Here is a 16,131-nt window from a genome sequence, read left to right on the forward strand (position 1 = left end):
AGCGGGGCCGACTGTTGAATACCCTACAACACTATAATAAACGATACAGTTTATATAGGCGAGATACTCGAAAGAATTCCACAAGATATTGTGACAAATAATAAAAGAAAACCATCAGGTTCCGTTCTCTAATTTTCGAATACTAGCAACTTAAACTAATTTGCTCATTTCAAATTGATTGGTAGATGTTGCACGTAAATGGTCTTCCTAGATCTGAAACCAATATTTCCCAAAGACCTATAATCTCTCAGAAGTGGCAAAAGATTAACATTTCTTATTGGTTTTGGACTGAAACGCATCTATATGAGATACAGACATTTGACTATATTCTTCAACGAAATCAGCGTTAACGAAATAGTCAGAAGTGCGTCTTTCCTGTATTTGTGAATTCTCCAAAAAGTCACTGGAATGGTCATTTTCGTATTTTGTCTACAAAAGTTGGCAAACTATTTCACACATTGAATATTTTTGGATGGCCATCCAAAACTGCTTGGCTTTTGCAATGCCCGGTAAACCCCATTCAAATGTGCGTGAGGATCGGGCAATAATTACGACCTGTCCATTTCAACCCCTAAATACATGGCGATCATCTCCAAAAAGAGTAGGCTTCTATTCTGACCCTCATCTGATCCCCATGCTAAATTTCGTTAAGATCGGGCCATAAATGCGATCTGTATATGATATCCTGATATCCTAACTACTTAGTTTTGTTAGTTGTAGAAATATTACCAAATGTTTAATTCAAAATGAAAATATGCCAAAAATGTGACAAAATTGAAAAAATATGAGAAAAATTTACAAAATCAATATTTTCATCTTTAGAGAGATATTTTTATGCGAGTTTTTAGACGTTGTTTTTTTCCTGCCAAAAGGCCATTCTGAATTAATGAGAACTGTCGAAATCAGTTCAGCCGTTCTCGACATATAAGAGATCTTTCAAGCATATCTTCTTTGATAGACATATATATCGCACATATTTTGCTATATATCCGTTTTGTTGGATTTTAACATCAATGTAAAGATCAGAAGTAACCTTGTCATGGCTTTGTGATTTTGCCGGGATTTAAAATATTCGCGGTTTAATGAAAAATTTTGAATTTTTTCAACACAAAAGATATGGTCTATTTTACCCGCTAAATATTATCCGATGACCACCCAAATTGGTAGGCTTCTTCCCCGCCCTAAACTCAAGCTATATGCGAAGTTCCGCGTCGATTGGTCTATAATTGCGACCTGCATAGCTACTGCAAAATCCGACATTTTTTCAGTTTTTGGTTCTTTTCGACCCCTAAATATTACGCGATCATCTCCAAAAGAAATAGGGTTCTATTCTGACCCTAGATCCATTCTAAACTTCGTGAAGATCGGGCCATAATTGCGACCTGTAGAGTGATTACAAATTAATATGGACAGACGGACAGACGGACAGACGGACAGACGGACGGACGGACATACATAGCTAGATCGACTCAACTCGGCGAGATAGGAAGATCCATATATACTTTCCTATGTGGGAAATCAATATTTCGAGGTGTTACATAATTTTTGGCCCAATCAAACTTATAATACCCCCAACACATAGTGTTGTAGGGTATAACAAGTTAAAAAGTATCAGTCGGTATTGCCGCCAGAGATATACCCTCAGCCTATGTTCGACTATCTAAATATATTTTGACTAGTGTTAAGGTTATACAAACGTTTGACCCTCTATGGAGCAGATCCCGAAGGAATGGGCCAATATTGCCCATTTTCTATCGGACCCAAAATATGATATAAATATTTCGACAGATGTGCCAAGTCTAAATGGAATCGGACGTTAATTTGGCGATTTATGAGCTTCATGGGTACTCAAAATTTCAATATTTTGTGGGGGAGGTACTTGATGGAGTGGACCGATATTGTCCATTTTCACACCTGTCCTAGCACTGACGCAAATATTAGGATTCGCAAAGTCGTAGCAAATTCGGATTAGCCTTTCTCTTTCTGTGCAAAGAATATATTTTTTGAACATTTCGACCTTTTGTGGGGGAGGTACCAGAAGGAGTGGGCCGATATTGTTCATCTTAACACAAGACCTTGGGTTAATATAAATATTGGGATGTGTGAAATTTGAAGACAATCGGACTCTTACATAACATTTTATGAGAGTTGTAATTATTCAAAATGTTGACCATTTGTGGGGGAGGTACTTGATGGAGTGGACCGATATTGCCCATTTTCACACCTGACCTAGCACTGACGCAAATATTAGGATTTGCAAAGTTGGAGCAAATTCGGATTATCCTTTCTCTTCCTGTGCAAAAAATATATTTTTTGAAAATTTCGACCTTTTGTGGGGGAGGTACCAGAAGGAGTGGACCGATATTGCCCATCTCCGAACTCGATCTAAGTTTGACAAAAATATTACGTTGTAGCCAATTTGGACCAAATCGGATACTCCCTTCGAGAGTTATCGTGCGCACCAGCCAGCCAGACAGACAGACAGACAGACAGACAGACGGACGGACGGACGGACGGACGGACATCGCTAGATCGACTCCAAATGTTCTGAAACGGATTTGGTCCAAAGAGACCTAGGGTCTAAAACCGTTATTTCGACTAGGCACGTTTTGGCCGTATCAAATGATATATACCCTCTGTAGCCATATGGCTGAGGGTATAAAAATACCGAATGCCTATACGACGACGTGGACCTGCACAGGCAACTTTTGTCATAAGTTATTACAATATTTAAATGCGAAACTTGAAGGAAATGTATATATATTGAAAATGTATATATATATATATATATATATATATATATGTAGCTAAAATCATCAAAATACCGAATATAGGGGGTACCGTTATATGGGGGCTATACGAAGACGTGAACCTGCACAGACAATTTTCTGGCATGGGCTGAAGTATCTATTTCGAACTTCACATGCGAAATTTGAAACAATCCCGGTAAATAATGTCGATAAAATAATCAAAATATCGAACATCGGGAGGTACGGTATATGGGGGCTATACGAAGACGTGGTCCTGCACAGATAATTTTCTGTCTTAGGCTGTAGTATCCATTGCGAACTTCAAATGCCAAATTCGAAACAATTCCGGTGAATAATGTCGCTAAAATCATCAAAATACCGAATATCGGGAGGTACCGTTATATGGGGGCTATATGATAACTTGGACCTACATGGACCATTTAAGAACTTAACCTGCCTACTGGCAAAATATACATGTGTGCAAAAATTTAACCTTCTATCTCAATTTGTTCGAAAGATAGCGTGCTTGCAACAGACAGACGGACAGACAGACAGACGGACATGGCTAAATCGTCTTAGAATTTTACGCTGTTCAAGAATATATATCGAATATATATGTCGAATTTTCATCAAACTTAACCTCCCACATATAGGGTTTGAATGTTTGTTTGTAATTTATAGACTCAAAGACAGCTTAACAGATTTTTCCGATGATGTCCATATATACTACAGCATCGCCTGAAAGTAGCATAGGCTATATAAATTTTTAAAATTCCACTTGGATCTGGAGATATAACATCAGAATCGGAGGTACCTCCAGAAGATTTAGTTTTTGAATACACATATCTATTGATCGCTTATAGATGCAGTCTCCAGATTTAAAATGTGTAACGGAAATCAATGAAAAAAAATTGCAAATTATATTGAAATCGGTTAAGATTTGGATATAGCTCCCATATGTATTTTGAGATGACTTCAAATATTTGATGCTCCAAACACAATATACATGTTGAGATGAAAAAACTGAAATCGGTTAAGATTAGGATATAACTGCCATATATATTTTGAGATGGCTTCACATATTTAATGCTCCAAACACAATATACAGGTTGAGATGAAAAAAACTGCAACCAACTTCAGACTGCTGTCATTTCTAAGCCACTCGTCCGACAGCTGTTAAAATTATTCCAGTGACAGCTCATTATATTGTTTACAAGCGTACAAAAGCATTTTGGTGAGAATTTTCCAGAAAAAAGTTATTCATGATGGAATTCAAGCGTGATAGTGTGATTTTTTTAAATTTGGCTGGGAAACCACAAGTGGCTATCGTTGAAGCACTCCAGCATTTAAATGTGAATAAATCTTTTGTGTCTCGTACCATCGCTCGTTACCGTGATACTGGTAGCGTAGACCGACGTCATAGAAGTGGACGGGAGAAAACATCAGCAGAAATGGTTCGAAAAGTAAAGAAGCGACTCGCATTGCAGTGGCCGAAAAATCGCTCGTGAGCTGAACATATCGCAAAATTCTATTCGGCAAATATTAAAAAATGAGCTCGCGGTAAAGCCATTGAAATTCCAAAAAGTACAAGAACTTACACCGCAACAGAAAGAAAATAGACTCAAAAGAGCTGAAGAGTTGTTTGCTTGGCCGAAAGTGGTGAACTGCCGAATTTAGTTTTCTCTGATGAGAAAACATTCGTTGTCCAGCATTACAAACTGCTGACAAACAAAATTATCATGTTTACTTGCCAATGAGGTCAGCTGAAAATGGGCACCTTCGGTTGGCCACCAGAACTCAAGCGCCGGCCATGGTGATGGTGTGGACCGCCATAACAGGCGATGGTCGCTCTGCGCTCGTATTAATCTACCGTGGCATCAGAATAAATGCCGAATATTATAGCGAAAATATTCTGGAGGGTGTATGGGCACCTTGGACATTTCAACAGGACTCAGCACCATCGCACTCAGCGGAAAAATACCAAAGTGTCGATCACGTCAAACATGCGCTTCGCCGGGAATAGGCCAAAATACCGCAGAGCAACATTCGGGCAGCGTGTTACGGTTTCATTGACCGTTTGAAAGCCATAATTCGTGCCAAATTTGGTTCTTCCTTGTTCCATACAAATATTGTTTGGACAATTTCACCTCAATCGGATAATAAATGATTTGGAATCGAAAGGAAGTAAAATATGTGATGTATATGCTACTCTGAATCGATTTTCACTAAACTTGACGAATGCATTGGTATCTATCGACTTTGAGAACGCTTAAATGAATCGCTTCTTTTCATATCCATCCTATTTCAGTTTATATTACACTTTTGATGCACAATAAATGTGAAATCGGATAAAGTATCACTATATGCAAATCTGAACCGATCACGATAAAATTTGGCAGACATATTTCTGAGCTGTATTTGATATTTTGTCCCGAGTATCATTGTTATGGAGTCGGATAAAGCAAATATATGGTAGCTATTGCTATATCTGTACTCATATTCAACAAATTTGCCACAGCATTCGCTTTCACCCCCCCCCCCCCCTTTTTTTTGCAAAAACCGATTAAGATGACGCAACTATTTACATCTCATTTTTTTTGCACCCCCCTCATGCTTACTTCGGATCACATCTCTAAATGATTGTGACCCAGGGGGAAATCGACCACAAAGATGTTTTACATGTCATTACTTCTTACCCAAAACGAGAAGAGTCTTGCTTCCGTGAAATTCGCTGATGTTCTACACAAATTTTATAATTTCGACACGTTGGTTCAGACAGAGTTTATAGGACAGCAGAGTCTTGGCAACTCAGGGGCGGAACATTATCTGCTTTGAAGTTGTTCTATCACTAAGCGATCACTTCCTTCATATGTTGTGGGTCACGTTCTTTCCTAGAACCGGAGAGTTGAGTAAAACATGATGTGTTATCAAAACTATTAATCTTTTTTCTTCAATATACCCATCCATAACTTCTTACAATATTTTTAGCTAAAATAAGATAGATTCCTTGAAGTGAGCCCTGTTTCTCTTTCATGACTCATATTTTTCATATCGAATAGCATTAAGCTTCTAAATATCACTTTCTTCTTTTTTCAGCAAATGTCATCCCAGGACAAACACTACGGCGAATATAGCGGTGAGCCCGGCTGCAAAACTTTAGACGAAATCAACAAGGCATTTCATCATTTTTGGGATCCAACCGCATATTGGGAGTGTGGTGAACAAGGTAAACCTGCCAAACTGAATCGTTGTCCAACATCGAAATTATTCTCGGGAAGCAAACGGGAATGTGTACACTACACCGAATGGGAATGGACTGAACCCAAAGAACCACCTAGTCGTCCCTAATAGAACAGATGTTGGTTTTAAAAATGTATAGACAAATAAAATAAAGTTAATGTTTGTTTTGTTTTTTAAATTAAGAAAAATATATTTTTTATATTTTCACTTTTGTTACGTTTTATTGGGAAATAGTACAAAAAAGAGCAAGACTTAATTCTCTTGGGATGTATTTAATACATTTCTAATTGTGTTTAGAAATAACAATACTAATGAAAGGCAATTAATCGAAAAGAATGTAAACTTATAATTTGGAATGTTTTGAAAAAACAAAAGACCATAACCGAAAATAAGGCATGTTTTTGGGAAATATCTATCTAAAAATCGACGTAAATAAATAATGTATTAAATGTAACTTCTGTCTTTCTTCAATTGACCTCAATGATCAAATTTCAAACTTAAAAATCTATATTAGTTTTTTTTTCTTTAATTTTGTTTTCATTGAATCGTTTTTCAGTCGACTTCCATAACCACGGGAACTCCTAATCTTCCTTTGACTGCTTGCTTTAGGTTTATCAGCATAAATTAACATTATAGATATTAAATTGACTAAAATTTCTGCTTAAAAAATCTATGTACATTTTGTTTGCGGCTGATTTCTACAAAACTTGTTTGAGATTTGTTATTCTCTTTTTAAAAGAACAGAAATTATATACTTTAAGCTATAAAATAGTAATGTCGTTGTCGTCGTTAATAGAATCCCATGTCTAAGCTTAAAGCGTTGTTGGTTGGCTGATTGCTGATATTTGCTGGAGCGTTGAGGATCTTAAAGTTCAACATGTTCACCATGTTTGTTGATCACTTTCATTTTTTCAGGCTTTGGTGCGGGTGTGTCGTGGGGAATGTTTTCTTCGACGGGAGCTGGTTTCTTGGGAGGCACACGTGTGGTACTGGCTGAGGGTTGACGAGGAGCCGATGTTGTTGTGGGCTTAGGAGTTGTGGTTGTGCTGGGCTTTGGTGCTGTAGTTGTAGCAGGTTTGGGAGTGGTTGTAGTTGTGGGCTTGGGAGTCGTTGTAGTTGTGGGTTTAGGAGTTGTTGTGGTTGGCTTAGGTGTGGTTGTGGTTGGCTTGGGTGTGGTTGTGGTGGGCTTGGGAGTTGTAGTTGTTGGCTTAGGAGTTGTGGTCGTGGTGGTAGTTGGTTTTGGAGTAGTTGTGGTCGTAGTCGTTGGTTTCACCTTGGGTTTGGCTGTGGTGGGGGCCTCCTTTTGTGGTGGCTTTACAGCTGGTTCAATTCCCACACCTTCATAACGGACATTGTTGATTTTGACATTAGGTTCCTTTCTGGCTGGCTTGGGATTTGCTACACGTCCCAAAAAACGATTGAAGGGTGAACCGAACAACAAATGATCATCGAATTCCAAGACATGAGAAATGGCACCAACACTCTTATCAAATCCGTGCAATGAACCAACAATATGACCATTCCAATCAACACGAACAACGGTGGCACGTTTAGGAGACAACAACAATATGCTTTCACCATGTCCAATGAAATGGATGAAACGTTGAGCAATCTTATTGGGATAGGCATTGTTGATTAGTTTGAATGGCAATTCGAACAATGTCAACATGCGAGCCAAGAACAAACGAATGCTGGGGAAACTGCAGAAGATGTTAAACCCTGATGGATGTTCGTTGTCGCTGGCCATAACCAAGGGAACCCACAAGCCCTCAGAATCAGGAGTCAAATTGTCCGGCATACCGGGCAAGCCTTCAACAAACACTTCAGTTTGGCCAGCTTTACTGCCCTTCAGATAGTGTTTTAGCAAACGCATACCTCCCGTTTCGGCAACGACTAAAAAGTCTTCTTGGGGACTCAAGGCAACACCATTGGCAAAGAATACTTCATCCATTAAGACGGTGCTTTCGTTCTTGACGCGATCATATTTGAAGACACTGAAATGAATAGAATACAAGTTGTTATTTATATGCATATTTTGAGGGAATATATTATTTCTATTTATCAACAAATAAATCAACATAACAACTAAATTCAAATTACAGCCACTTTTGCTTGGAAGTATAACAAGTATCATAGCAATTAAAACCGGCCGGTAAAGTTTATGGGGTTTGTATTAAAATTTTGCGAAGTTATATCAAGAGCACAGATTGGCTCATTTTCACTCTGGGGAGAAACTCGCTCCCGAACAGAATTGCTCCGTGTGTGGATTTTTTACGGAGTCTACTATTCACTCTTTTGGTTTATGGGGAGCACTCCAATTCGCTCCTGTTTGAAAAATTAGAGCCGGAGGAGAATCGGTCAAAATAGAGCTAGCATTTTTTTAAATATTTCGTTCTCTGATTTCTGTGCGCGTGTGTATTAACACAGCGGTATGACAAAATCTAAACAGTGCTCGGTAAGAGTAGTATCTGCTCGATTTCGAACGAATTTTGCCCTCACCCAAAAACGAGAAAAATGGGCTCACACCCATTTGAGCGACAACGAAAGAAATGAGTTTGCTTGTTCTCTGCATGTTTTTTCTACTCCCTCCCGCTCCCGCTAGAGTGAGCTTCACTCTTTGTACAAATTCGGGAAAGTTTTTGTAGGAGCAGTTGGGGGCGGTTTATAGGCTGGTAGCGTCATTGAACCGCACTTCTTCAAATGATGTGAATTGTAACGTAATTGTGAATGGTGGGAGCTACCGTGAGATGAGATGTGATTTTAACAAGACTTTACTTGAACATATTGAGAGGCGACTATTTGTTATATAACTATTTAACACTACTACTATTTGAAACTATTTGATTTGGAACTAGAAAATGAAGAATCAAAAGAGGAATAGAAACTGAGGAATCTCTACTCCATTGAAAACAACTAAAGAAGGCCCTAAAAAAATGGTTCCATTCAAAATACGTCTTTACATTTTTGGGAGTTTTGGGAATTAACATTCGTAATTTTTAAGCCCATATTTCCGGACCTTTCTCGAGGGAACCAACAAATAAAATGTAAGTCTATTTGAGATAAATTGAATCAAGAATTTGCGAAAGGCATCCACGCGTCCTATTCCCACCTGTGTGACATGCATGAAAATAATCTTAATTTTATTTCTTGGTCAGACTTTCTAGGCATTTGTTGACCGGTCCGTATGTGTACCAAAAAAAAAAACAAAACTTTCACAAACTCTTTATATCCTCCACCATAGTATGGAGGGTACATTAAGTTTGTCATTCCGTTCGTAACCCATCGATATATACATTTTAGATTCAAATTTGATATTTGAAGTTCGTAATGGATACTACAGCCTAGGACAGAAAATTGTCTGTGCAGGTCCACGTCTTCGTATAGCCCCCATATAACGGTACCTCCCGATATTCGGTATTTTGATGATTTTAGCTACATTATTCACCGATTTTTTTTAAGTTTCGCATTTGAATATTTTAACGGCCTATGACAAAAGTTACCTATACAGGTCCATGTCGTCGTATAGACCCTAATATAATAGCTACATGCAGTAATTTTTAGATTTTAACAGAATTTTTAACGGATTTTATTGTTTTTGAGAATTGCCAAATTAGTTCCAAATGGTGGAGGGTATTAAAAGTTCGGCCCTGTCGAATTTACAGCTTTTTTACTTGTTTACGTCCTGTATTTTTGATGGAGAAAATTGTAATATAATTTATTGAACGAAAACATTAAAGTTCATATGTGAAATATGCACAAGCATATTTTCACAATAAAGTCTAGATTTTGAAGGTATCTTCTTAATAGGAGACCTTCTACCGTACTCAGCAGTGTTAGTTCTCCGGAATTTATTTAATTTTAAGTTGTCTACAATATGAACAATAATTAGTTTAAGTTGGACGGCTTTTAATTTAATTGATGTGATGATTTATAGTTACTTTTAAATGCGACATGCTCATCCTAATTAATTAAATGTAAACGCATATCGTCACAAAATAGGTGAACCAATACAAGCTTTGATTTGTTAAAAACACTCATAAATCTCTCATTATCACCGCCGGCTTTTAAATTGTAACATAATCAAGAATATTAACCTTACTTGTAGGTTAATACGTTTTTTCTCGTACTACTGTATAATGCTTTTCCTTCAAAATTAACGAAATTATATACCTAGAACTTCAACATAATGAAAAATGTTTGATCTTTTCACCAAAAAAACCCCGAAATTATTGAAAATTGTGCCGCAGGAAAGAAAGTAAAAATTAATGAAATTAAAAAGAAAAAAATCATATCAGACTATACAAACCAATCAAATTTCTCATTTATATAAGTAAATAAGATAACACTTGAATACAAAAAAAACAATCAAAAGGTGAAGACTAGCAAACAGCAAAAATTTTGATTGTTTGATATGAAATTTCAATAAGAAAGCTTAAAGCTAAATTTTAAATATAAACATACATTAATATTCATATTCATTTTTTTTTTTGCTATTTAGCTACGACACAAAACCGTATTGAAACCGGTTAAGGCGCAAATATTTTTTTTTTGTTCCAAGTGTGTCAAGAGTCATTAACATCAATATGATGTTAATATTGCAAATACGATTTTAAACTATTGCACAAACCATAGATAATCTCATTGCTGTTGCTACCTATTTATAGATATAACCAATGGCGATGTGTTTGTACAGCACACGAAGACTTGAAATGCATCTCATATAAGGGATTTAAAGTGTGTATGTAGTATACATTTAAAAATTAACTAAAATATCTTATCACAGTAGCGGTTCAAATGCCGGCATTTGATCAATTATGTCTCTTTCCCCACACATGAAAAACCCACCAACTTTCTAACGCATTATGAATTTAAACAAAGAATCTACGAAGACTGTTGAAAAGAAATGAAACGAAGCAAGGTATGCAGGCAGCTAAACTGCCAACGAACCAGCAGCAATGGTAAATTAATGAAAGATTTCAAACAAAAGATTACAAAGCATTTTTTCCACAGACACTGAGAGGGAGAGAGCCGCAACGAAAAAGAGAAACAACAAAATATTACTCACCGTCCAGAGGGATTAACCAAAGAAGTGTAAACCAAATCTTGCAATAAATAATCTGAAGAGGAGTCTGACCAGTAAATGTTTCCTTGTTTATCGACAGCGACATCATTGAAGAGCTTGGCAGGACGATCAGCACCTTTGCCGGGCAGAACTTGTTGGGGCGAAACCAAGAGTTTCTTTTTGTGCGAATCAAGATCAACTTGCCAAATGCCGTAGTAAGCATCGGCCACCAACAAATTATTGCCCTGGGTATCAAAGGCCAAACCAAGGGGACGGCCACAACGGGATTCCTCCGTAATATCTTCTGTAAAATGGAGACAATTTAACAACTTCAAACACTAATTTAGAAAAACCATTTCCATTAACACACTTACCGCAGGGCTGACCCAATTTAGTTACATGTGTAACATGACCGGCATTTATTTTTATCACTTCACCACCATGAATGCCCATATAAATGTCACGGTTCTTGGCAATCAAACATTCCGGCCCGTAGACACGTCCTTCCAACAGACGTTCGGCACCTTCCAGGTGATAGTTGGGCTCAAGGGCACCGGTCAAAGGTCTAGGCGGTGCTACTCTAAAAACACACAAATTTATAACTTACATTTCCAAACAACAAATACAAGAAACTTTACACTTACGAGAATTCTTTGAATGGAAAAGTGGTACGTGGCGGCAAGCCGGGTAAAAGAATAACAATTAGGAAAACAACCATGAAATTCATGACTCTTAAACCTAGACCGTAAAGTAGACGACCCATGATGATGTCTTTAATTTGTTTCCCCCTATTAACAAATAATACCAACAAATTCTAAAAGAAGAAAGAATAAACTAGAGGCGATTAACTAGAAAGTTGCTAGTTGATAAAAAGAAAGTTAGCGTTTAAATAACTTACCGATCAAACTTAGGGCGTTGATGACGATAGATAGAATAAAACCGGAAAATTAATTTTTATAGGGATATACTAGTCGACAGTTAGATGGTGGAGCTTAAATAAGAATGAGTGTCAAAACGGAATTAAAAATATGAATGAATGTCAAAACGGAGCTGAACTAACCACATAGTGTTTACACATGGCAAATTGTCTTGAATTTAAGATCTGGTACAGAGTTTCCAAAAAATTGTATTCATTGAAATCAAATGAGAGAAAAAAAGATAAAATATAGCTGAAAAATAAAAGAACCGTATAAACAAACGAGTAAAGAGCAGAAAATAAACAAAAAATAAGCTTTTTATTGATGATTTTGCAATTGTCTGGACTCCTACGTTGCAATGCCAAAATTTTAGTTGTGTTCCAGTACTTTTTTAGTAGTAAAACTAGCAGAAGAGAGAACAGTTCAAAATGTCATTCTCATTTAGGAGCGCTCAAAAAATAAGGAAACGGAAAATTAGCAGAAATGCGATAAAATGTCAAAATTCAAAATAAACAGTCTAAATCGGACTGGTGAAACCTTACTGAAAAGGACGCCAAAATTTAAAAAATGAGTATTGAAAACGATAAGTTAAAATTAGTAATCTATAATAATAATTAATAATCTGATTCCTCATTCAGCCAGTCCTATTCACTGCTGGAATCATCCAAAAGTGAATACATCAGTTGCTCCATATTGAAATGTATCGATTAATATGCCTAGCCATGACTTCAAGCTTTTTATGTACTTGCACCTTTTTCAAAGATTTTTTTAAAGAAAAATAAAATGCAGAAATTGGAATGATATTTTTAATTTTTAGTACGGTAATGTTTTAAGATTTTGATAGCGGCTACGCCTCAAATGGTCCATCCGCTTAATCAGATTATGGCATATTCTTCAACATTTCGGCCGGTATCTCAAAATCATATGTTTACATACGAATTCCATGGTAGAAGTATATATGCATCGACAGAGCTGCTGGGACAATGAACTGTCAAACCAATTTTGGAATTGAAAATGTTGAATGAAAAATTATTTAAATTTGTAAAATGCAAATTATAATAAGCTCCGGATGATGTCGTATAAGAAAACATATGATAATCTCCTTACATTTGAAAATACATTCAGCCGATGACTTCAGCCAGCCAAATATTTGCTTTATGTATTTCCACCCTAAGTTCATTAAATCGCACGATCTAGATGGTCTATTGACTAGTCCCGAACGTATGAATGTTTATCCATCTCGCCCTAAATATGTCCATTGTTACGCTGCTGTATGGCATATGTCTTGCATTTTCAAAAAAAAAATGAATATCATCTCACGGAGCCTCTTTGAAGAAAATATGGTCCAATGATACCATCAACCCATAAACCGAACAAGCTGTATTTTTTCTGGATGGACAATTCTCATTATTACGTCAAATTCTCATTTGACGTGATTAAGACAAAAAATTTCTGAAATTAAAATGTTGAATGAAAAATTATTTAATTGTAAAATTTTTGAAAATGCATACCATGACAAAATATTTTAAAAGTGTTGAAAAGTCCCAAGTGTTGATGCATCTACCTGTATTCTTCTACTATGGTTTATGTAAATAATGTATAAAAACCAGATTTCCATCTCTGATTTGTGTGTATACAATGGATTGTAAATATAAATTTTGACAATGAGATGTTGCCAAGTGAATAATTTTGAAATTGTAAACATATGATTGCATGACTTTACCTTCTTAATTCTACCATGACTTCACTGTAAGGATGTATATAAATGTATAATTATTGGAACCAGTTTTCAATGAAAATTCAATTTATCAAGTAGTCTGTTCCAGAACTGCAATTATAGAACAAATTTTAATATATTGACCGATTTTCCGTTTACGATATCTAAGATCCTGTAACAAAACAAAGATAAATTACAGAACTTTGCAACATTCCGTTCATTCTTCGTATTTTCCCCGAATTTAAGAAAATTGTTGAAAAAAAAACTCTGCTGCAGAGTTGAATTTTCTCTATACCCTTTGAATTTAAACTCTCATCTCGTTGTGCAATTGACATTTGTTAAAGTAAGTAATGCTCATTTCAAATTTATATATCCGAAAATGTAAACCAAACCAAAAATGTTCAATACACCACATTATTTCTATCTGTAGTTCTCTGTGAATCGTCGCTAACATACCGACAAATTTTGCAAATTTAAATATATGACTAACATGATGTGAAAACAGACCTTAACAAGCATAACCTAATATTGCTGGCGAACTGCATAGGAGTTCAAAGGGTTAAGAAAAAATATGACAATGATCGGTATTCGACTACTCAATTCGATTAGCCAAAAATCGACCTACGCATCCCTATAGTAAAGTAAACATCGTAAATTGCTAAAATTACATCGTTTGTTTCGTAGCATATAAGTTTTTTATTCTTTTTATTTCACTTTTCCAAAATGGCTGAACAGCAACATTCTACAGACTTGTTAGGTAAGAGGACAGCATGGCACGGAGTGGAGGCCATAAATGTACTGAAATTATAAAATTTAACACAAATTAGGAGTACCGTGTAAAGATGAATATAGTGGATCCACCATGATGGATCAAGATACGAGTAGTATAGATAACAGAGGCGAAGGGCAAAAGCACTACTCACGCTGTAGCAGTGCTGGGAGTATACATACGCCAAATTCATCGCCCCACAATACAGGTAGGAAAAATAATTGTTTGTTTTACAATTCTTTGTTTATCTTCAAGTAGTTAATCAAAATTCTTATGTACATTAGATGATGACGACGACAGTGGCGATAACTGTAGTGGTCGTGGGGGTTCTAATGCCTCCGCCTTGAGTTACAAAGAACGTCGACGAGAGGCACACACACAAGCAGAACAAAAACGTCGCGATGCCATCAAGAAAGGTTATGATAGTTTGCAGGAACTTGTGCCCACATGCCAACAGCATGATTCCGCATCGGGTTACAAATTGAGTAAAGCGTTGATTTTGCAAAAATCCATCGACTACATTGGCTACCTGAATCAGCAAAAAAAGAAACAAGAAGAAGACAGTGCTGCCCTGCAAAAAGAGGTGACAGCACTGAGAATTATACAAAACAGTTATGAGCACATGCTACAACATCAACAGGCAAATCCTGGTCCAGAAGAAGCCCGTCTAACTGATGAAGCCAAATTTCAAGTGGTATGTAACTGAAAAAACTTCTTTACTTTAAGGTATTAAAATATTTCCACTTCCTTCTAGTTTCAAGCTGTAATGGATGAAATGTTTGAAACCTTTCAAAACATACCTATGGATAATTTCAAACAATTGACGACTGGCGTGATTCCTTGGTTGGAAGAACACTGTAAACCCCATATACTTAGAAATATTCTAAGTAGAACGTTACAAGAAATGTCTATACAACAACAACAGCAGCAACAACAACGTATGAGCGTAGATCAACAAGACAACGATGGTTTCAGTTGATAGCAACTATTACGTAATATAAGATTATATTACTTTTGTTGTCTATATCTTATTCAATATATTTTCGTAATGTTTAAGGAAGATATTTGGTTTTTAGTTATTTTTTTTATAAGTAAATGGATAAAAAGAATTAAATGAAAAATGTGATAAAAAAATAAAAAGTTTGCTGTTTTCTTTTTTCGTCGAATAAAATGCAATTATAACTATCTAGTCTAAAATTTGCGTGCATCAAATACTTACTTAACGTTCGTTTAAGACATTTTTTAACACTCCACTAGGCAATTTAATTAGAAATGTAGAAATAAGTTTAAAATAAGACAGTCCGAGAACCCCTCAAATCAAGGGAAACCATTATATTTAAGCTATACCAAAGAGTAGGCCTGATATAATCACTGCAGAGGTTATGAAATTCCTGACAATTTGAAATGTTGAATTACAACTATTTAAATTCCGAAATGTTGAGAATTTTAAATATATTTGTGGGATGTGCACATAAACATTGATTCATTCTCAACACAGATTGAGAATTATAGCTTAGAATTTAAGATACTGAGGCCCAGGAAGTATAGATGTGTAGAGGTTGTACATAAACATTGACTGTTGTGACCCATTTTCAACATCCAACTACCGAGATTTCAACAGAAAAAATAGACGCATCCCAAAATGGATAGCCAGTCATCGTTAAATCGACTCAAGT

General features: G+C 36.1%; 2 protein-coding genes across 3 annotated transcripts; one reads left to right on the plus strand and one right to left on the minus strand.

Moving 5' to 3' along the window:
- Positions 1 to 6,150: 6,150 nt before the first annotated feature.
- On the minus strand, positions 6,151 to 12,057 carry LOC101894012 (adipocyte plasma membrane-associated protein Hemomucin). Of its 2 annotated transcripts, none has more exons than XM_005175314.4 (5): positions 11,951 to 12,057; positions 11,697 to 11,866; positions 11,427 to 11,632; positions 11,056 to 11,356; positions 6,151 to 7,984 (listed from the first exon to the last, which is right to left on the minus strand). In XM_005175314.4, exons 2-5 carry the CDS (start codon positions 11,813 to 11,815, stop codon positions 6,856 to 6,858), a joined length of 1,755 nt encoding a protein of 584 aa, XP_005175371.2. In that variant the 5' UTR covers positions 11,816 to 11,866; positions 11,951 to 12,057; the 3' UTR covers positions 6,151 to 6,855. The 2 variants fall into 2 exon arrangements, with proteins under 2 accessions (XP_005175371.2, XP_011291544.2); XM_011293242.3 differs by having other exon boundaries at positions 11,697 to 11,886; positions 11,951 to 12,046.
- Positions 12,058 to 14,283: 2,226 nt separating this feature from the next.
- LOC101893839 (max-like protein X) lies at positions 14,284 to 15,595 on the plus strand. Its single transcript, XM_005175313.4, has 4 exons — positions 14,284 to 14,443; positions 14,514 to 14,663; positions 14,740 to 15,149; positions 15,210 to 15,595. The coding sequence occupies exons 1-4, from the start codon at positions 14,410 to 14,412 to the stop codon at positions 15,432 to 15,434; spliced, it is 819 nt and encodes a 272-aa protein (XP_005175370.3). The 5' UTR covers positions 14,284 to 14,409; the 3' UTR covers positions 15,435 to 15,595.
- The last annotated feature ends 536 nt before the right edge of the window (positions 15,596 to 16,131 follow it).

This window comes from Musca domestica, unplaced genomic scaffold, assembly GCF_030504385.1.
Source record: "Musca domestica strain aabys unplaced genomic scaffold, Musca_domestica.polishedcontigs.V.1.1 1, whole genome shotgun sequence".
Taxonomy (NCBI): Eukaryota; Metazoa; Arthropoda; class Insecta; order Diptera; family Muscidae; genus Musca; species Musca domestica.